This window comes from Notamacropus eugenii, chromosome 1 (genome assembly GCF_028372415.1).
Source record: "Notamacropus eugenii isolate mMacEug1 chromosome 1, mMacEug1.pri_v2, whole genome shotgun sequence".
Taxonomy (NCBI): domain Eukaryota; kingdom Metazoa; phylum Chordata; class Mammalia; order Diprotodontia; family Macropodidae; genus Notamacropus; species Notamacropus eugenii.
The window spans coordinates 318,822,016-318,844,546 of NC_092872.1; the positions used below are offsets into that span (position 1 = coordinate 318,822,016).

Sequence of the window (22,531 nt, forward strand, 5' to 3'; positions counted from 1 at the left end):
ATTTTTGTTTTACCCTCTGGTTCTAGAATATCAGGACAGTTTTCCTTGAAAATTTCTTGAAAGATGAAATCTAGGCTCTTTTTTTGATCTTGGCTTTCCGGTAGTCCAATAATTTTTAAATTATCTCTCCTGGATCTATTTTCTAGGTCAACTGTTTTTCCCAATGAGATATTTCTCATTGCTATTTTTTCATTCTTTTGGTTTTGTTTAATACTTTCTTGATTTTTTTTCATAAAGTCATTAGGTTCCATCTGCTTCATTCTAATCTTGAAGGAATTATTTTCTTCAGTGAGCTTTTGGGCCTTCTTTTGCATTTAGCCAATTCTGCTTTTTTTGTTTTTAAATATATAATTTATTTCTTTTTCAGTTTTCAACATTCATTTCCACAAGAATTTGAGTTCAAAATTTTCTCCCCATCTCTCCCCACCCCCACTTCAGGACAGCATGCACCCCATCCACCCCTTCCTCTAGTCTGTCCTGTCTTCTATTACCCACCCCCCCATCCCTATCCCTTCTCTTTTCCTGTAGGACAAAATAGATTTCTATACCCCATTGCCTGTACATCTTATTTTCCAGTTGCATGCTAAGACAATTTTTAACATTCATTATTAAAGCTTTGAGTTCCATATTCTCTCCCTTTCTCCTTCCCCATCCACCCTCATTGAGAAAAGAAGCAATTCAGTATAGGTCATACATCTGTGACCATGCAAAACACTTCCATAATAGTTATTTTGCTAAAGAATAACCACATTTCCCTCTGTCCTATCCTGCCCTCCATTGATTCCATTCTGTCCCTTGTCCTGTCCTCCCACAATAATGTTTGCTTCTGATTATCTCTTTCCTCAATTTGCTGTCCCTTCTATTATCTTCCCTCTCCTATCCTCTTCCCTCCTGCCTTCATATAGGGTAAAATAGATTTCCATATCCGATTGAGTGTGTTATTCCCTCCTTAAGTCAAATACCATGAGAGTAAGGCTCACTTATTTCCTTTCATCTCCACCCTCTTCCCCTTCATTGTAAAAGCTCTTTCTTACCTCTTGTATGTGAGATAATTTGCTACATTCTACCTCTCCCTTTCTCTTATTCCTAGTACATTCCACTCAACAGTAAATTTTATTTTTTAGGTGTTCTCCCATCATATTCAGCTCACCCTGTGCCCTATATCGGTGTGTGTGTGTATTTTCTGTCTAACTACCCTAATATTGAAAAAGGTTTCATGAGTTACAGATAACATCATTCCTCGTAAGAATGTAAACAGTTCAACTTTAATGATTTAAAGCTTCTCTTTCCTCTTTACCTTTTCATGTTTCTCTTGATTCTTGTATTTGAAAGTCAGCTTTTCTGTTCAGCTCTAGTCTTTTCAACAAGAATGCTTGGAAGTCCTTTATTTCATTGAAATTCTATTTTGTTCCCCTGAACTACTATGCTCAGTTTTGCTGCGTAGGTGATTCTTGGTTTTAATCCTGTCTCCTTTGACCTCTGGAATATCATATTCTAAGTCCTTCAGTCTCATAGTGTAGAAGCTGCTAAATTCTGTGTCATCGTGATTGTATTTCCACAGTACTTGAATTGTTTTTTTCTTGCTGCTTGCAATATTTCCCCCTTGACCTGGGAACTCTGGAATTTGGCTACAATATTCCTAGGAGTTTTCCTTTTAGCATCTTTTTCAGGAAGTGAGCAGGGAATTCTTTCCATTTCGGTTTACCCTCTGGTTCTAAACTATCAGGGCAGTTTTCCTTGATAATTTCTTGAAAGATGGTGTCTAGGCTCCTTTTTAAAAAAAAATTTTTTTTATTAATTAATTTTATTTATTTTCAGTGTTCTACAATAACTACCATATAACTTAGATTATTATTTTCCCCTCCCTCCCCCCTATTTCCCTGCTCCCTCCGCAAGACGGCATGCAATTTTGTATAGGTTCTACACATACATTCCTGTTAAGTACATTTTCACTATAGTCATGCTGTGTTGAAGAATTAAAATGAGTGGGAGAAATCATCTAACAAACCAAAATGCAATACACGTACACATACACATAAACACACACACACACGCACGCACGCACACACACACACACACACACACGATCTACTACAATCTACGATTGAATTCCATAGTTCTTTCTCTGGATGTGGAAGGCATTTTGCCTTCGAAGACCACTGGAAATTTTTTTTTGTCTTTGCATTGCAATGAAGTTGCAAGTCTACTAGAAAAAACTCGCACACTGTGGTCGTTGCTGTACATAAAGTTCTCCTGGTTCTGCTCCTTTCACATAGCATCAGATCATATAACTCTTGCTAGTCCTCTCTGAAGTCTTCCTGTTCATCATTTCTTATAGCACAATAGTATTCCATTACATTCATATACCATAATTTATTCAGCCATTCCCCAATCGATGGACATCCCCTTGATTTCTGGTTTTTGGCCACCACAAAGAGTGCTGCTATAAATATTTTTGTACATATGGGACCCTTTCCCATTTTTATGATCTCTTGGAGATACAGTCCTAGAGGTGCTATTGCTGGATCAAAGGGTATGCATATTTTTATAGCCCTTTGGGCATAGTTCCAAATTGCTCTCCAGAATGATTGGATCAGCTCACAGCTCCAACAACAGTGTATTTGTGTTCTAACTCTCCTACATCCTCTCCAACATTTATCATCTTCCTGTTCTGTTATGTTTGCCAATCTGATAAGTGTGATGTGGTACCTCAAAGTTGTTTTGATTTGCATCTCTTTAATCAAAAGTGATTTAGAGCATTTTTTCATATGACTGTAGGTATCTTTAATTTCTTCTTCAGGACATTGCCTGTTCATATCCTTTGACCATTTATCAATTGGGAAATAGGCTCTTTTTTTGATCATGGTTTTCAGGTAGACCAGTAATTTTAAAATGATCTCTCCTGGATCTGTTTTCCAGATCAGTTGTTTTCTAATGAAATATTTCATATTGTCTTCTATTTTTTCATTCTTTTGGTTTTGTTTTATAACTTGATTTTTCATGACGTCATTAGCTTCCATGTGCTCCCTTCTAATTTTGAAGGAATTATTTTCTTCAGTGAGCTCTTGAACCTCCTTTTCAATCTGGCCAATTCTGCTTTTTAAGGCATTCTTCTCATTTGCTTTTGGGATCTCTTTTGCCAGTTGTGTTAGTCTATTTTTTAAGGTGTTATTTTCTTAAGCATTTTTTTGGGTGCCTTTTAGTAAGCAGTTGACTTGGTTTTCATGATTTTCTTGCTTCCTTCTCATTTCTCTTCCCAATTTTTCCTCTACTTCTCTTACTTGATTTTCAAAATCCTTTTTGAGCTCTTCCATGCCCCAAGGCCAATTCGTATTTTTCTTGGAGGCTTTGGATGTAGGAGATTTGACTTTGTTTTCTTCTTTTGTTTGTATATTTTTGTCTTCCTTGTCACCAAAATAAGATTCTGTAGTCTGATTCTTTTTTTGGTTTTTGCTCATTTCCCCAGCCATTTGCATGACAGCTCTTTCTCAAGATGTTCTCTGCTTCTAGTGGGAGTATGAGGTGTACTGTCAGCTGCTCGAGCTCCCCACAGTCTGTGGACCTGATGCTCTAGAAACAGCTGCTGCTGCTGCTGTTGCCCCTGCTGCTGGGGCTGCCATTGCAGCTGCCATGGGCTTCTCCACTGTCCTTGGGTTAGGGCCAGACCACACTACTCTCTCACATAGGTCCACCGAGTTTTTTCCTCAACTTTTGGGGGTTGAGAAGTCTGAAAACCACCACCGCTGCCAGTGATTCAGTCCCTTTGAAGTTTGCTCAAGCCCCATCTGTGTTGGTGTGGCCCACACTGGGCTGCACTCTGCTCCTAGCTCCGTACAGTAAACACTTCCCATAGACCTTCCAGGCTGTCCTGGGCTGGAGATTTGCTTCACTCCAATATTCTATGGGTTCTACAGACCTAGGATTTGTTTAATCATTTTTTACAGGTGTTTGAGGGATTTTGGAGGAGAGCTTAAGTTAGTCCCTGCTTTTATTCCGCCATCTTGGCTCTGCCTCTCTTATATTCTTTATGACTATATATGACTTTTGTGCTTTACCTTTGCTAGCCTGTCTGCCTTTTTATAGTCTAAGTTGATCTAGAAATTCTTTGTATATTCTCCTTAGTTTTTTTTTAGGCAATTCTGTTTTTTCTCATATTAGAACTTTTTTCTCATTTTGCCTTCAGAATTTCATTCTAGGAGAACTTGCTTCCCCTCTAGACTTTTAGTTCAGTAGCATCCTAACTGTTCTTTCTCTGAATCCTTTGAAATGAGGTATCCCAAAATCAAGGGTGTAGAGCAGCCTATACTCACTTTCCTGTCTACAGGTTTTCATCATTTATATCTCATATATGTTATTGGGCATATACATAAATATATAAAGCATCTCTGGGTTTTGGTTTTCTGTTTTTTAGCATTTGGGTACTACTGATAAGGGAATTATTCCTTACAAATAATCAAAACCATTTGGGGCTTAATTCAGTCTCTGTGCCAAGTATTCTGCTAGACTCTTCACAGTCACAGACAGAAATGAAACTATACCTTCCCAGAAAGAGCTTGCATTTAGTAAAGGGAGACAGTATGTACAATTGCACATATACAGTTCTTGGAAGTATCAGGAAAGATCTGTTGTAGGAGGGTAGCTATATGAGCTGAATTTTGAGTGATGAGTTGGGGTTGTCTGAGATAAATAAGGTGTCAGAGATAGAATTTCAACCCAGCTCATGCTACCTCTCTTATTAGAGTCATATCCAGAGTATCAGTTTCTATTATTGATTCCTCTACCTTTGCCATCTCTCTTTTGACAGAGAGAAATCCAGTAGATTTTCAGATAATGGATGTCCTATATGATTACTGTATCATGCCCTTATGCCTATCTTATGAAATTTTGGACAAACACCTCATCCTTTCTTCCTTGAATTATTTTGATGTTTAGTTATCTCTGATAACAGTATTGCTTGTGTTTCTGCTTTCATTGAAATTCATTCTCGTGCTTTATTTCTACCTTGCTTCTACAGCAGAATGAAGTCATGTATTCCCTCTGCTTTTTTGTCTTTCTTTTTGAGTCTTGATGATTTTTGTTTTAACATAATATTTATTTCCGTATATACATCTCCCTCCTCCCATGCCCTTCCCTCCTTCAAGTGCTTTTTCTTCTTTGATTTTACCTTGAAGACCTTCTATATTCTGAGTTCAATGCCATTTCACCAGAAATCAAAAGAAAGGCTAAATATACATAGTGTGGTTTAGCATGCCTTCATCTTTTTAGCCACATTTGCACATAATAGGGTACCTCCCCTCTGCGGGAAGGACAGAACATTGCCCTGGGAAGTGTTAGCATTGGATTCCTCACCAGTAATCTTAGATTACTCTTCCTTTATTCTTGCTAACATGCTGTTGAATGAAGAAGGAGAAAATAATGAAGCTGTGTTAACTGGATCCAGCATAAATTTATATTACATAATCTCAACTGGATTCTAACCCCAGCAAGGTAATCCTTTTACATCTCCCTAATTATTGCACTATTCTGCTTAACATAGCAGCTTTTCCAAAACATTTTATCCCTCCTCAAATCAATCAAAATTGCCCATTTTATCTCCTGAAGTCATCTCCTTTTGTCTAAGAACTCTTCCATATCCATAGCTGTGAAATCTCCCTTCTGTCCTGCTCCTCTAATTTGTTTATGATAAGACCTTTTATATCTAGGAGTGTGGCATAAGATGTTAATCTAACCCTAATTTCTCTCAGACTGCTTAACCATTTTCCTGATTTTTTTTTTTTTTTTTTTTTTGCTTCTGTTGAAGTCCTTATTCACCTAGTTGATGGCCTGAGGTATAGCAAATACAGTTGTTTCTGGAAACATAATTCATTTCATTGGTCAGCATTTTTATTTTTTACCCATTACCAAATAGTTTTGATGATTACTGCCTTATATCATAGTTTCTTCCAGAATAATTTTTTCTATATAGTGACATTAGTATAGTATGACACTAAATCTGTAAATTTATTTAGGTAATAATTATGTTAGCATGACCTACTAACAAGCAATTTTTTAATCATTTCAGTCTGTACAAAGAGATAATTGTATTTATTTAACCTCTGTATATTTTGTTAGGTATTTCATACTCTATAATCATTTTGAATGGAATTTCACATTATTGCTCCTTCTCTTGGGTTTTGTTAGTAATACTCCAAGCAGCTAACATTTTTCATGAGTTTATTTTACATCCTATTACACAACTGAAGTTAACCATTAATTAGTTTCTGTTAATTTTTAGTTGAATATCTTAAGATTCTCTAAGTAGATCATATTACCCAAAAAAAAGTGGTAGCTTTAACTTTTTTGCATATTTCCTCAATTTTTTTTCTTGTCATGACAGTGGTGACAGTGAATATTCTTGCTATCCTTCTTCCTTGATTGGAGAGGCATCTGGAATTTTATCATCTCAGTGAATGCTAGCTATTGATTTTAGACAGAAAAATATCCATTCATATCTACCAGAAACAATTTTATTTAATATTAATCAAATATCCAAACTCTTTCTGGCCTAGAAAGAATGAAGTGTCCAAAATTGTTGTTTCCTCATGCCCTTGTGGCATCACTGCCCCCCAGACAATTTTAGGTAATGTTAATCTTTGAGGACAAATCTTGAAGACAATCACAATATTAAAAACTTATAGTTAAGTAAGAAGTTCTAATTCCTTCCTGCACTAACTGCCCTAAAGGAATCAGTAGAACTTCTCCCAGTGATTGATGTTAAAATCTTCTGAATTGGAGAAGAGAATAACTTCTGAATAATAGAAGACGATTCTTCTCTTTAATTGGAATAGTTGACTAGTCCTTTTTATGGAGATAAAATAAGATTTCCTTTAGAATGGTCGGTGTACCAGTTAACTTAATTAATGTGTTCTAAATTACCATTCTTAGTCCATTTCCTTAAACTATCCCACCTTCAAACCCAGGGAGTCTTGAACTTGTTTTTTCTACTTTTTGTTAAGACCAAAACTGTTACTCTGGTATTTTTAGTTTTGCAAACAAGGCATTACCACACCATGGTAAGGAAAACTTCATTGTGATTGTGCTTTCTAGATTTTTTGTTTGTTTTACATAAAAGGGTACTTTTTCCCTTCTCTTTGCTTTTTAAGATTCTATTTAGTTCAGAATTAATTCACTCCTTTAACATCCTCCCCTACCCTTTGAGAAGACAAGAAATACTGTAGTTTTATATTAGCCATATTTGGAGGTTTGGGGGGGAGAGAGCAAGAAAAATAAAGAGGAAAAAATGTGCTTCATTCTGCACCCTGTGCCCATCAGTTTATGCTCTGGAAGTTGATTACATTTTTCATTATGAGTCCTTTGGAATTGTCATAAATCATTGTACTGATCAGAGTTACTAAATCTTTCACAGTTAATTATCTTTGAAATGTTGCTGGGTTACCGTGTACATTTTTTGTTCTTCCCACTTCACTTTGCATCATTTCATACAAATCTTCCCAGATTTTTCAGATACTATTGCCTTTATCATTTTGTACAGCACAATACTATTCTGTTACATTTTTATATCAAAACTTGTTCACTCATTGCCCAGTTGATGGGCATCCTCTCAGTTTCCAGTTCTTTACCACCACAAAAAGAGCTGCTATCAGTATTTTTGTTTTTATAGGTCTTTTTTCTTTGACCTTTTTGGGGTATAAACCTAGTAGCAGTATTGATGGACAATTTTATATCCTTTTGGGATAATTCCAGATTGTTCTGCAGGATGGTAAATAGTCCAAAATGGTCCATAATTGAACAAGCTCACAACTCTACCAACAGTGAATTAATTTTCTCATGTCCCCTCCAGCATTTGTCATTTTCCTTTTCTGTCATCTTAGTCAATTTGTTCAGTGTAAGGTAGTACTTGAGAGTTTTCAGTGTGCATTTCTTGAATTATTAGTGCTTTAGAGAATTTTTTCATGTGACTATTGATAGCTTTGATGTCTTCCTCTGAAAACTGCCTGTTTATATCCTTTGACCATTTATAAATTGGGGAATGGTTCCTTTTATAAATTTGACTAGATTCCCTATATAATTGAGAAATGAGACCTTTATCGGGGAAACTTTCTATAAAATTTCCCCTCTGTTTCCTGCTTTTTTTTCTAATTTTGGATGCATTGGTTTTATTTGTGCAAAGGCTTTGATTTTTATGTAATCACAATTATCCATTTTATCTCCTGTGAACCTGTCTGTCTCTCTTTTGGTCGGTAACTCTTCCCTTATCCATAGATCTGGCAGGTAGTTTCTTCCATGGTCCTCTAATTTGGTTATGCTGTTACACTTTGTCTAAATCATATACTTATTTTGGCCTTACCTTGATATGTGAGATGTTGGGCTTTGCCTAGTTTCTGCCAGAGTGCTTTGTAGTTTTCCCGTTGGTTTTTGTTGTATTGCTTAACGCAAAAGCTTGGATCTTTGAGTTTATGAAGTACTACATTACTGTGCTAACATATCTCTATATTATGTACATAATCTATTCTGTTGATCAACTACTCTATTTCTTACCCATATTAAACTATTTGATGATTACCACTTTGTAATATAGCTTGATATTTCAAGGGCCCCTTCTTTTGTGTTGTTTTTTTTTTTTTTATTCCCTTAATATTCCTCTAGGTCTGTAAGGAAATTCATTGGTAGTGTGATTGATATGATACTGAATAAGTAAATTAATTTACCTAGCATTTTCATTTTTATTATATTGGCTCAGCCTACCCTTGAGCAGTTAATATTTCTCCAGTTGTTTAGATTTGTCTTTGTTTATGTGAAGAGTGTTCATATAATTTGTATGTTCATATAAATCCTGTGCATCTTGGCAGGTAAATTTCCCAAATACTTTATACTGTCTTTATACTGGAATTTCTCTTTCTCTTCCTGCTGGATTTTGTTTGCACATAAAAAATGTTGGGGGTGGGGATTGGAGCCAAAATGACTGACTAAAGCAGGCACTTGCTTGAACTGTCCCCCAAACTCCTCCAAATACCTGTTAAAATGACTATAAACAAATTCTGGAGCAGCAGAATCCACAAAATCACAGAATGAAACAAATTTCCAGCCCAAGACAATCTGGAAGGGGGACATGCCAGCATAGACTGGGCCTGAGCAGGCCTCAGGGCAATGAATCACAGGCAGTTGTGGCAGTTTCCAGACTTCTCAGCCCAAAACCCCCAAAGACAACTTAGAAGGTCAGTAGGAAAAGTCTTTCAGACCTGGGTGAGAAAGGTGCATGGTCTGGCCCCAGCCCCAGGGCTGTGGCAGCAGCAGTGGAAGCTTCTGGAGCTCTCAGCCTTCAGACAGTGGGGGTATCGAGCAGCTGATCAGAGGGCGATTGCAGGAATTCTGGCACTGAAGGATTCTGTTACTTAGCTGGTGCTTGGATCTGAGTCACGGTCTTGGGGTGGTACATCTTGTGATGGTGGAGAGGAATTCTCAGTCTCAAGGCAGAAAAGAGTGCTTGTAGTCAGTCACAGACCAGGAGAGGAATAAACACCTCTCCTTTGGTCATACAATCTTGGAACAACTGGAAATTTACAAATCCCTATAAATATCTCTGAAAACAGCTGCACAAAACCCCTGAAGCTTGGGATAGTGCACCCTCCACAGTGGAAGCAGAGACCTCCCATATAACAAAGAGCTAAAAAGTCAAGAAATTGACTGGGAAAATGAGCACACAGCAGGGGGAAAAAAATCAGACTATAGAATCTTACTTTGGGGACAAGGAAGATGAAAGCATAACCAGAAGAAGACAACAAAGTGAAAGCTTCTACATCCAAAACCTCCAAGAGAAATATCAATTGGTCTCAGGCCATGGAAGAGCTCAAAAAAATTTGAAAATCATCTAAGAGAAGTAGAGGAAAATTGGGAAGAGAAATTAGAGTAATACAAGAAAATTATGAAAATTGAGTCAACAGCTTGCTAAAGAGGACCCCAAAAAATGCTGAGGATAATCTTAAAATAGACTTAAAAAATAGACTAACCCAAATGGCAAAAGAGATCCAAAAAGCCAATGAGAAGAATGCCTTAAAAAGCAGAATTGGCCAAAAGGAAAAGGGGATCCAAAAGCTCACTGAAGAAAGTTAATTCCTTAAAAATTAGAATGGAGCATATAGGAGCTAATGACTTTAAGAGAAATCAAGAAATAATAAAACAAAACCAAAAGAATGAAAAAATAGAAGACAATGTGAAATATTTCATTAGAAAAGCAACTCACCTAGAAAATAGATCAAGGAGAGATAATTTTAAAATTGTTGCACAATATGAAAGCCATGATTTAAAAAAAAAAAAGAAGAGCCTAGACATCATCTTTCAAGAAATTATCAAGGAAAACTGCCCTGATATTCTAATACCAGGGGGTAAAACAGAAATTGAAAGACTCCACTGATCACCTCCTGAAAGAGATTTCCAAAAGGAAAACCCCTAGGAATATTATAGTCATATTCCAGAGTTCCTAGGTCAAGAAGAAAATATTGCAAGCGAAACCCTGAAAGAAACAATCCAGATATTGTGGAAACACATAACACAAGATCTCGCAACATCTACATTAAGGGATCTGAGGACTTGGAATATAATATTCCATAGGTCAGAGGAACTGGGATTAAAATTAAGAAACATTTACACAGCAAAACTGAGTATAATACTTTAGGGGGAAAATGGCTATTTAGGGAAATAAAGAACTTTCAAGCATTCCTGATGAAAAGACCAGAGCTGGGTAAAAAGTTTGACTTTCAAATACCAGACTCAAGAGAAGCACAAAAAGGTAAAACAGGAAAGGAAAATCATTATTTGGCTTATTAAAGTTAATCTGTTTACATTCCTACATGGAAAAATTATATTTGTAACTCATGAGACCTTTCTCAGTTTTAGAGTAGTTCAGGGTTAGTTGAATGTGTGTGTTCATCCTTCATTGCTGAAGAAGACCATGCCATCAGAGAAAATAATGATAGGACTTGCACTTGACTTTGTTTTGAGTGAGGGAGGACTGTGCAGGTCACCAGCCTCACTTTTCCTCCAGAGCCATCTGAATCCAGTGACCAGACATTCATCAGGATGACTGGAGATGACCCAGGATGAGGCAATTGGGGTTAAGTGACTTGCCCAAGGTCACACAGCTAGTGAGTGTCAAGTGTCTGAGGTGAGATTTGAACTCAAGTCCTCCTGACTCCCGCACTGGTGCTCTATGCAGTGCACCACCTAGCTGTCCTTATGAGTTGAGTATGAAGGAATGATATCTAAAAAGTAAAATTAAGGGATAAGAGAGGAATGTACTAGGAGAAGGAGAAAGGGAGAGATCTAATGGGGTAAATTATCTCTCACATAAAAGAGGCAAGTAAAAGCTTTTACAATGAAGGGGAAGAGGGAGGGAGGTGAGAGGGAATGAATGACCCTTACTCTTATCTGATTTGACTTTAGGAGAGAATAACAAAGCCACTCAATTGGGTATGAAAATCTCTTACCCTACAGGAAAGTAGGGGAGAAGAGGAGGAATTGATAGAAGGGAGGGCAAATGGCCGGTGGGGCGGGGGGCGGGGAGGTAATCAGAAGTGAACACTTTTGAAGAGGGACAAGGTCAGAGGAGAAAATGAAATAAATTGGGGGTGGGATAGGATGGAGGGAAATATGGTCTTTCATAACATGACTGTTATGGAAGTGTTTTGCATGACTACATGTGTTTAACCTTTATTGAATTGCTTGCCTTCTCAGTGAGGGTGGGCGGATTGGGATGGAGGGAGAGAATGTGGAACTCAGAGTTTTAAAAACAAATGCTAAAAAATTGTTTTTACACTTAACTGGGAAATAAGCTACATAGACAATGGGGTATAGAAATCTATCTTGCCCTACAGGAAAATAGAAGGGAAAGGGATGGGGGGAGGATGTAAAAGGGAGGGCAGATTGGGGAAGGTAATCAGAATGCATGGTATCTTGGGCTGAGTTGACGGGATAGATGAGAACAAAATTTGGAACTCAGTCTTGTGAAAGTAAATGTTGAAAACTAAAAATTAATTTGAAAAAAAAATGTTGATAATACATGTAGATTTATTTATCCTGCAATTTTGCTGAAGTTGTTCTTTAATCTAGTTTTTTAGTTATATCTCTAAAACTCTCTAGGTACCCATAATATTGTTTGCAAAAGAGTAATATTAATGAATATGGATGCAAAAATCCTAAATAACACTTGCTAAAGATTACAACATATTACAAAGATTATACATTATGACCAAGTAAGATTATACAGGAATGCAGTGATGGTTTAACATAGGGAAAATGATTATATCAATAATAAAAAGCTAAAAAAAAAAAAAACCAGCTATATCATTAGAGGCAGAAAAAGATTTTAATAAACTACAACTCTCATGTATGTTTAAAAACACCAGAAAGTACAGGTACATATGGATTTTTCCTTCAGTTGATTAAAAAAAAAATTACTGAAAACCATCAGCAGGCATTATTTGAAATAGCAATAAGTTAGACGCTTTTCCAGTAAGGTCAGGTGTGAAATTGGGACAATATAATGATATAATTGGGAAATCCCAAAAACTCAGTTAAAAAGTTAGTTGAAACAATTAATAATTTTAGCACATAAATTTTTAGCAAAATAAGAAATCCACATAAATCATCAGCATTTCTACGTATCACAAACAAAACCCTGTAAGACAAGATAATAGAAGATCCTTCATTTAAAATAGACCAGACAGTATAAAATACCTAGGAGTACACCTGCCAAAATAAACTCAGGAACTATATTAGCAAAAAAACCGACAAAAAACAAAAAAACTTCTCATGTAAGTAAAATTAGATTTAAATAATTGGAGAAATATTTATTGTTCATGGGTAGGCAGGGCCAGTAAAATAAAAATGTGACAGTTTTACCTAAATTAATTTACATATTCAATGCCATCTCAATGAGATTACTGAGAAAAAATTTACTGAATTAGAATAAATTCATTTGTAGAAACAAAACGTCAAAGATATCAGAGGAAGTTATGAAAAATAAAAAGAAAAAGGTTTAGCAGTACCAAATTTTAAACTATATTATAAGGTAGTAATTATCAAAATTAAGAAATAGAAAGGTAGATCAGTGGAACAGAGTATACAAACAGTTTACAGCAGTAAATGAATATAGTAACCTTGGGTTTGACAAATACAAAGATCTAATCATTTAGGATAAAAATTCCTTATTTGGTAAAAGTTATTGGGAAAACTGGAAAACAGTATGGCAGAAATTGGACATAAATCAATATCTTAAACCATTTATCAAGATAAGGTCAAAATGGATACATGGCGACCAAGATTAGGAGGGAAGCAGAAAACTGAGAAAGAATTTTTACAACCAGTGTCTCTGATAAAGGCCTCATTTCTAAACTATAGAAAACTGAGTCATTTATAAGAATGTAAGTCATTCCCTAATTGATAAATAGTCGATATGAACAGGCAGTTTTCAGAGGAAGAAATCAGTGGAAGGAATTAAAGCTATCTATAGTCATATGAAAAAATGCTCAAAGTCAGTTGATTAGAGAGATGCAAATCAAAACAACTCTGAGGTACCACATTATACCTATCAGATTGACTAACCTGACAAAACAGGAAAATGATAAATGTTGGAGAAGACATGGGAAAATTGGAATACTTAATGCATTGTTGGTGGAGTTGTGAACTGATCCAACCATTCTGGAAAGCAATTTGAAACTATGCCCAAAGGGCTATAAAACTGCAGTGACCCGGCAATGCCTCTTCTAAGGCTGTATCCCAAGGAGATCATAAAAATGGGGAAAGGATCCACTTGTACAAAAATATTTGTAACATTTTTTTGTGGTGGCCAAAATTTGGAAGTTGAGGGGATGCCCATCCATTGGGGAATGGCTGAACAAGTTGTGGTATATGAATTATATGAATGTGGTAGAATACTGTTGTTACATAAGAAATGATAAACTGGTAAACTTCAGAAAAACTTTTAAAGACTTTCATTAACTGATGCTGAGTTAAGTGAGCAGAACCAGGATAACGTACACAGTAAAAGTCACATTGTGCAATGACTAACTTTGATTGATTTTGCTTTTCTCAGCCATTCAGAGAACTAAGACAGCTCCAAAAGACTCGTGATGGAAAATGCTGTCCACATTCAGAAAAAGAGCTGTGGCATCTGAATGCAGATCAGAGCCCACTATTTGTTCTTTTTCATTTTGTTTTGGTTTTTTGTTCTTTCTCATGGTTTCTCCCATTGGTTTTAATTCTTCTTTACAACATGACCAATGAAAGTGTATATATAGTCTGAATCAGATTGCACACTGTCTTGGTGAGGGGAGAGAGGGAGAAAATTTAGAGCTCAAAATCTTATGGAAGTGGATGTTGAAAACTAAAATAAAAAAGAAAGGAAAAAAATACAGACCGTTGAGCCTATGTCCTGTCCTCTCATCATAGGGTCCAATTAGAGGGACAGAAAGTGTTTATAAAATGAGATGACCAGGCAGATTTATTGACACCCTTTATTTTTCATTAAGAACTCTCATTTCAGCTCACAGAAATTGACAAGGGTAGGGGTGGAGATGTATTTGAAAATGAAAGTGATATAAAATCAGAAGGTAACAGTTTTTTTTAATGAAACCTAATATTACTCCTTAGTAGACCTTTCTACACCTTGTGGGGGAGTTCTTGTGGCTATTCCATTTTCTTAAGTTCTTTTGTAGTTAAAACAATTTTTTTTCCAGCAACAGATAAGAAGTAACTTAACTTCTCTGAGCAGCAGTGTTTTGTTTTTTTTTTTTAGTTAAATAGCCACCTTAGAAGGTTATTGTGAAGATCATATACTATATGTAAAACACTTTGTAGACTTTAAAGAGCTGCATAAATATTGGTTAGTATTATGATGAGAATGATCTTAATTGAATTAAGTTCATATAGGAATTTTCCAGGGGCAGGTTACCATCCTGCTATTATTTTCTTATATATTGTAAGCGCATATTTTATGTACTCAGATGAAATAACTGCTTCTTATAATTTCCTAAAAGTATTAGGGTTAAAATATCATCATCTGTCAACTCCCTGAAAATGCATTTTCAGGGCATCTTCAGTAGTAAACAGGATATTTCATCCTATGCCCACATTTTTTTGATTTCTTCTGCTAGTTCTTTATATTGTGAAAGCTTTTCATTCCCTATAGCTTGGACATTGTGTGTTTCTACCTTACCAAAAATCTATTTAAATGTTTTATGTATCAATGTTGTGTCCAGATGTTTGTGAGCTACTGTTTTCTCTGTGATGATGCTCTGGTTGCCCTCCAGTTCATTTTTTTTAATTCTCTGACACATTTTGAGGTCTGTATTTGTAGTATAGAGAGATTTATTTGAGTTCTTTTGAGCTGTCAGAACCTTTTGTTGTCACTAATTTTTGTCTTGGTATTCCTTTTCCCCATATTATTCTTTCATTGTATTAATAATTTTCTTTGCCTCCTTATTTCAGCAACCAGTCTGCTAGGTTTTACTTTTGGTGCTTAATTCATGGAATTCTATTTACTGGGGCTTGGAAGATTCTGGTTGAATATCTGCTTTCACTGAGATGTTGAGTGGAGGCCCTTGGTGTTATTCTTACTTGTAGTTTGATCAGCATTCTTTCTCATTGGCAAGGGCATCCAGTAACGTGTTCCATTGATGCTTTTTCCATAATGATTATCTTTGGATAATTTCTTTCCTTCCCTTTGTGTTATATACCTTGATGTGGCACATTTCTTGCTGTTTTGAGTTGATAAGGGGCAGCTTCAATTAGGCACAGTTCTGACTTGGCCATCCTAGTTAAGGTAGCCTTTCAAAAACACTCTATTGTATTGTTTTTTCTGTAGACTTTAAACTCCTAGTAATTTGAGAAGACTTTTAATGTAATGAATCGTATAGTAAAATAAAATCTACCCCCTATACAGAGTTCTAGAGAATCATTGTTTGCTTTCATGTGAATTACTCAGTCTTACTGAAAAATTCAGTTGGACAGAATGAAAGATGGTTTGGAAAAGCCTGTTTACTTATGGTATATCCCAAATATTCTCCCTTCTTTTCCCTTTTCCTTCCTGTCCTTTTACCCTCTCCCATCTTTAATTTTTTATCTTAAAGTTCTCTTGTTGAGTGGGGGTGGGAGAGGAAAAGAATATGAAATACTATTTAAGAGCACAAATTCAGTACTTTTATTAAAGTGTTATTGATTTTCTTTGTCTAGCTTAGAGCAATAAATGTAGATCTTCAAAGTGATGCTGGCCTGCAAGTGGATATTTCTGATGCTCTTAGTGAGAGGGATAAAGTGAAATTCACTGTTCACACAAAGGTAAATTTGTTCCCCTCTCTCCCCTCCCCTTTTTGGATTAATTCAGAGCTTTTGCTTGTTAATGCTACTAGGCAGTCATGCATTTGTCTGGACTGTGGTTTTGAAAAAGGTAATAAATTAACCAGAAAAGGAATATGTTTTAGTTTATAGTTAACTATTATATTTTGTTAGCAGCATAAATATTAGGGAAAATAAAGTTCATTGATTTAAGAATATTTTATGTAGAGACTCTAGAGGTATTAAAACCTCAATATTCTAAATCAGTGGTATCAAGCTCATACCATAAATAAGGAACCCTGTGGCCCCATATTGGAAAAACCACATATTAACATTGTTCATGTTTCATAGTATTTCTCTTTGTTAAATATTTGTCAATTATATTTTAATCCTGTTCAGCTGCAGTCAGAGGTGTTTTAAGCCACATGTTTGATGTGTTGTAGGAGACATGTTTGATACTTCTACTCGATCATTAGATGGTATTTTTTATTTCAGGAATCTATTAAAACTTGTGATATTCTGATCACTTTCAGCTTTTTTTTTCCATTTTGAAGTTAAACTACTATCTTTCAAATTCCCTCTTGACATACGTTTTACTTCCTAGGCACCTCTGCTAATTTTGAACTAATTTTTCCTTTGAATAGTTGAGCTCAGTATTTATTGATAGTGACTTTTAAATCATGTGATAGTCCAGCAAAATAAGACCTTGTTAACTTATTTTCCCAAATACTATTGTATTGCATCTTTTTTCTGCTTTGTATTTTTCCTAGTAGAATAAAAGTTGGAAATAATCTTTTCTTTGAAGAATAATCGTCATTTGAAATTAAGATGTAGTCATGTCTGTGAAAATTTTGAACATTTTTTTCACTCAAAAGGATCTCTATCTTTGCAGAGTTCATTGCCAAATTTTAAACAAAATGAATTTTCTGTTGTTCGACAACATGAAGAGTTTATATGGCTTCATGATTCCTTTGTTGAAAATGAAGATTATGCAGGTTACATTGTAAGTACTTTGGTTGCTTTTTTTTTAAGCCCTGATTTGTATAATTAATTGAAGGTCCTTGTTATGAGCTACGAATATTTTTTTATGTGCTTTCAATGAAATGATCCAGTTTCTAATACTGCCTTTCATGCAACTGGACCTATGATTTAAAATTTCCTCTACCAATACATCTGCTTCTGCTTTGCAACCTGTGGTTTTAACTGTTGCCTGGGTAACATACCTGTATGTGTCAGAGATGGGACTGGAGCCCAGGTCTTCCAGACTCTAAGACCGTCTTTAGTCATTGTGCTACACTGCCTCTTTAAATTGTACTTAATAGTTAATAGAATATTGTTCATTTCAATAAACCACTTTTGAAGTTAGAATTCTTAAAAAGCAGAGTTTTGTACTAAAACTGGTTCTCTAAGTTTAATTTCTCATCACTTAGTTTGAAAGTACTGAATTAGTAGTTTAGTTATAAAGTAACATGGTACCAGTTTTTTAATTGTCTTAGGTTCTAACTTGTTATTTCCATTTTTATATAATATTATTTTAGAAACTGAATATCTCAATAGCTGTCATTCATATAGTGCTTTGTGGAAACACTTTAAAAATATTATCTGATGTTATTCTCACAACAATCTTGGGAGGTAGATGATATTAATAACATCATTTTACAGATGAGGAAACTGAAGCAGACAGGTTAAGTGTCTGAGGCCTTCTTATATCTTCTTGTTTCCAAGTTCAACTCTCTATCTACTACATCACTTAGCCTACGTTGTTACGTGATGGAAACGTGATGGAAAAAAAAAGTCTGTTATGAAAGTTGTCTTTAATACTAGCATTTTATCCTATTTGATTTGATATTTTGTGGAATCATAGTCTCTAGGTTGGAATGTACCTTAGAGTCATCTAGCCCAAACTCCTACCCAATCCAAGAAGTCTGCCAGCTCTGTTCCTCTGAATGCATCTTGTGATGGGGAATTCATAATTTATTTCAGAATGCAAATTATTAAATATTGCAAATTATTGGAAAGTTTTCTTAATTCTCATTTTTGAATCCTAGTTCTGTTGTTAGGTGCTACACAGAATTAACTATTTCATATGACAGTCATGTAAATATTTAAACACAGCTGTCCTGTCTTTTTAGCTAAATCTGCCTGGTTCCCTTCATATGGCAGTCCTCCTAAAATGTGAGAAGACTCAGTACATATCTACTCCAAAACCAAAGTATGGGGTATTAAAAGTGTTATCTTCACTTGTCCTGAACAGTGCGCTTTTAGTAATACAGTGTAGCTTTTTTGGCGACCATGTTATTTAACTAATTCATACTAATCTTATAGTGACTCTGAAACCTTTGTTTATTCTAGCTTTTCTTGTCTATTTTTTATAGTGTAGTATATCTGCATCTGGAATGTTGCATGTAAATTATAGTGCAGTTAATGATAGCTAACATTATCACTTTAAGGTTTATGAATTATTCTGCATAACTCTGTAAGGTAGGTATTATTATTATCCTCACTTTACAAATGAGGAAACTGAGTCAGACAACAATTAAATGATTTATCCTGGGTCATACACCTACACCACCAAGTGTCTAAGGCAATATTTGAATTCTGGCCCTCTTGTCTCAAACTCCTGGGTGAAAATGTTCTTATGATATATACCAAAAGTATGCATTTTAGTTCCAACCAACTTAAGGTAATCACTTTTAAGATTCCATAATGTTTAATTGAAGTAGGGTTTTATTATGATAGAATTAATGAGATGATCAGGAGCAGTTCTTTCTTTTGTAGAAATGGTAACTATTGGGTTCTGAATTCTTTTCATCCTTTCTTTATTTTCTCTCTATCCATCATCTTATGCCAGTAATATTTTTTAATCAGTCAGCAAGCATTTATTAAACATCTTTATATCTCAGGCCCTATGCTTGGTCCTCAAATAAAAAGAACAAAATTAAATAAATAGTCCCTGCCCCTGAGGAGCTTGCTTTTTTGGAAAGCATTATCCCTACCTCATCCCCATGATTAATTGTAATACCTAGTTTTATGGAAATTAGAGCCAGAGGTTATCTTTTCCAGCTCTTAATATTACAGGTGAAAAAACAGAGTGATTTGCTTAAGATTAGAAGGCTAGTAAACAGAGCTAGGGTTTTTAACTTTCATTCTCTGCCTTCATTGCCCTTGCTACTTCATTGTAGAGGCCATTTCCCTTTTTATTAGATCATTTAATCCTTGCCTCTTTCAAGACATTTCTTCTCCTTTAAACTCAGCAACTTTTTTTCTTATTCTTTCCTTAAGTCTTTGTCTAATACGTATTCTCATTCCTTTATGCTCACCTTCTATTAAATCTTTGTTTCCCTGAGAAATACAATATTCCTTTCCCATTTAGAATCACCCACCCCTATCTAATTTTTCAGAATTAATCACCAACATATATTCACTTTTTTTCTCAGTTCTTTCTTGTTTTCTCCTCTTAAGTCATCTTAAGCTCCAGAATTAAATTATTTTGGGCATCCAGTATTCATCCCCAGGACAGCTACAACCTATTTGACTATAGGGTGGAGTCCACTAGAGATTTTTAGCACCAGAAACCCCATTAACTAATCAGCTGATACAAAAGAGTCAGTTGGCCAATAAGTCTATATGTGTGTGTGTCATGTATATGTGTGTATGCATGCGTATATAATATGTATATGCATATGTACATAACTATTGAATGATATCGGTGTAGCTATAACTAGTATATAAAATAATTAGCTACTCCCTGCCAACAATATTTCTTTTTTTCCTGCTCCATTTGTATGTGATTTTCTTTGATATGGGGAGTTTTTCCCCTCCCTCTTGTAGATATTTACAGTTTAAATAATTTACTCTAGGTCATATAACTATTATATGCCAAATGCAAGACTCTATTTTCTCCCTGATTCTAAGGCCAACCTTATTATCTACTAACCCATGTTGAAACAGTAATTGTAAAATAGTGATGTGACCAAAACACTTGCATTCCTGATCATATATCCTTCTACTGAAAAATATACAGAAAACTTGCCTTCTATATCCTTCAAAACATGAGTACTTCTTCATTTTTTAGTCAGTCATTCTTAAAATCTTTTCATTCTTTCTCAATTGTTCTCCTCCTAACTAATCATTATCTCTTAGATCCTACTGTTTTCTTGATGGCAGAAGACTACTAACAGAATAAAATAGTTGCAAAGTGATTCTACGATTGGGATTATATAGTCTCTTATCTAGCCCTACATTACTATGAGTCTTTTAGAACAAAGTAAAGCTAATAATTTTATTTAGCCTTTGCCATGGTCTAAGTATTTTTGAGATAGTTCTGGACTATTGTGTGATATATGGCTATACACTGACTACAGGAAGCATTTTTCTAATCAGTTGTGATCACAGAGTACTGATTGGGGAATAGGAAAAGGCTCCATTTTTTTTCCCCCTTGACCTAAAGGGAGCCCATGATGACCATTTATTAAAGGAATGATTTTTTTAATTGCACAAGAAAGTAAGAATTAAAATTTGATACATGTTTAATCTGAATCTATTTTTGGTCATTCATGTTTTTTCAGATGTTCTTGGGAAATTTTGAGGACCCAGTTTAATTCATTGCAACATTCCTTCAGATTTTGCATTGCATCCAAATTATTAGACTGATTCCAGAATTGAATCTAAACCTAAATTTTTGACTAGCTATATGAAATGAAACAAAACTGAGTAACTATCCATTCCTGAATGATATCATTGCAGATACCACCAGCACCACCAAGACCTGATTTTGATGCTTCAAGAGAAAAACTACAGAAACTTGGTGAAGGAGAAGGGTCAATGACTAAGGAAGAATTCACAAAGATGAAACAAGAACTGGAAGCGTATGTACATCTTTTTTTCCAGTAATTTTTGGTAAATATGCTTTCATTATGATGTCTTTTTGAATGTTCTCTGCTCTGTCATTCTTCTGATCATTTCAGAATGATAACCCTCTGTAGAAGATTCAGGTTTGTACATTCACCAATACTCCATAACAAATGTTAGCTATCATGATCAGAGCCAGCAGGAAAATTGTAGCAATTATTGCTCCCACAGTGAAGATTATTTAAATGATTATTTTAAATCCATTCTGCCAAAATACTTTATTCATAGGCTTACAAAAATAATGCTAAACATGTTTAACTTAATAAACACTTCAACTGTTATCAACCTGTTTCTTTTTCCAGCATGAAACTTCTGTTTCCTCATATAATTTTGCACTATTTGCTCACTACAAGTATCTTAATATTGAAAAATACATGCCTTATTTTGTCTTTTTTTTCCTACCTCAAAATTACACACTGCTTCTGGACATAAAAGCAAATAAACTAGTGTATAATGAGCAAAATAGCCATGGTATGGCTGTTTCCCCTTTACTTTTGTGAAGTAATTCTAAACATACCATATATTTATTATCCAAAAAAAAGTTAATTGGTATTTTACATTTATACTTTGTCCAAAGTATAGAGACTTTGCTCTTTTTTAAGGAAAATATATTCTATTTAATTTATATTTTTTATATCTTTATATTAATTTAGGCTTTGCTCTGTGCTGGTTCTTTGCATTATGAGAGTCACACAGATACTGCTTTTCCTTTAGTCATTTCCATCCTTTTCTCTCAATTCTTTTTTGCCATTTCTGCCCTTCATATATGTCCTCTCACACTTGGTTTCCATTCCCAAGTATATATTCACATTGCTACTAGGCACTTCTTCAGCATTTCAAACTGCCAAGAAAAATCTAGTTTCAGAAAACTAGATTCTTTTTTATGTTTAAGTTTAGTTTTCTAGAAATGTATCAGTTCTGTGTACAAGAAGTAGTCTGTTAGCAGATGGAGATATATACTTACAGAGATTGTAAGATTGAAAAACTGGAAATTAGCAGAGCACACTTATATTGAAGAATCTGTGATTTTCCAGCGGCCCTGATCAAGATTCTTTTGTGGTCTGGTTAGGGGTTGGATAACACAGAAACCTTGGGTTTCTTCTACTGCCACCTCCATCCTCTGCATCCTTCTTTTTTGTCTTCACTGAATGACTACCCTCACAGAGATCAAACTTCTCCCAACATTCATCCTGCTGGTTTCCTGGTATGTAAAACTTATGATCCTTCTTGCACGTAGTGAAGCAAGAGTATCAATTAGGTCTTTAAAAAGAAAATGTATTTGTGGTACCAG

General features: G+C 35.0%; 1 protein-coding gene across 5 annotated transcripts in view; it reads left to right on the forward strand.

Annotated features, from left to right (window-relative positions):
* Positions 1–22,531, forward strand: part of SNX6 (sorting nexin 6) — an 83,707-nt gene that overhangs the window by 10,538 nt on the left and 50,638 nt on the right. For 4 of the 5 annotated variants that reach the window (XM_072629634.1, XM_072629635.1, XM_072629637.1 and 1 more), the window contains 3 exons: positions 16,228–16,332; positions 17,222–17,332; positions 21,076–21,197. In XM_072629634.1, the coding sequence (XP_072485735.1) occupies positions 16,228–16,332; positions 17,222–17,332; positions 21,076–21,197 (338 nt within the window). Of the gene's footprint in view, positions 1–16,227; positions 16,333–17,221; positions 17,333–21,075; positions 21,198–22,309; positions 22,445–22,531 lie in introns of those variants that run through there. The other variant, XM_072629636.1, reaches the window with a different exon arrangement.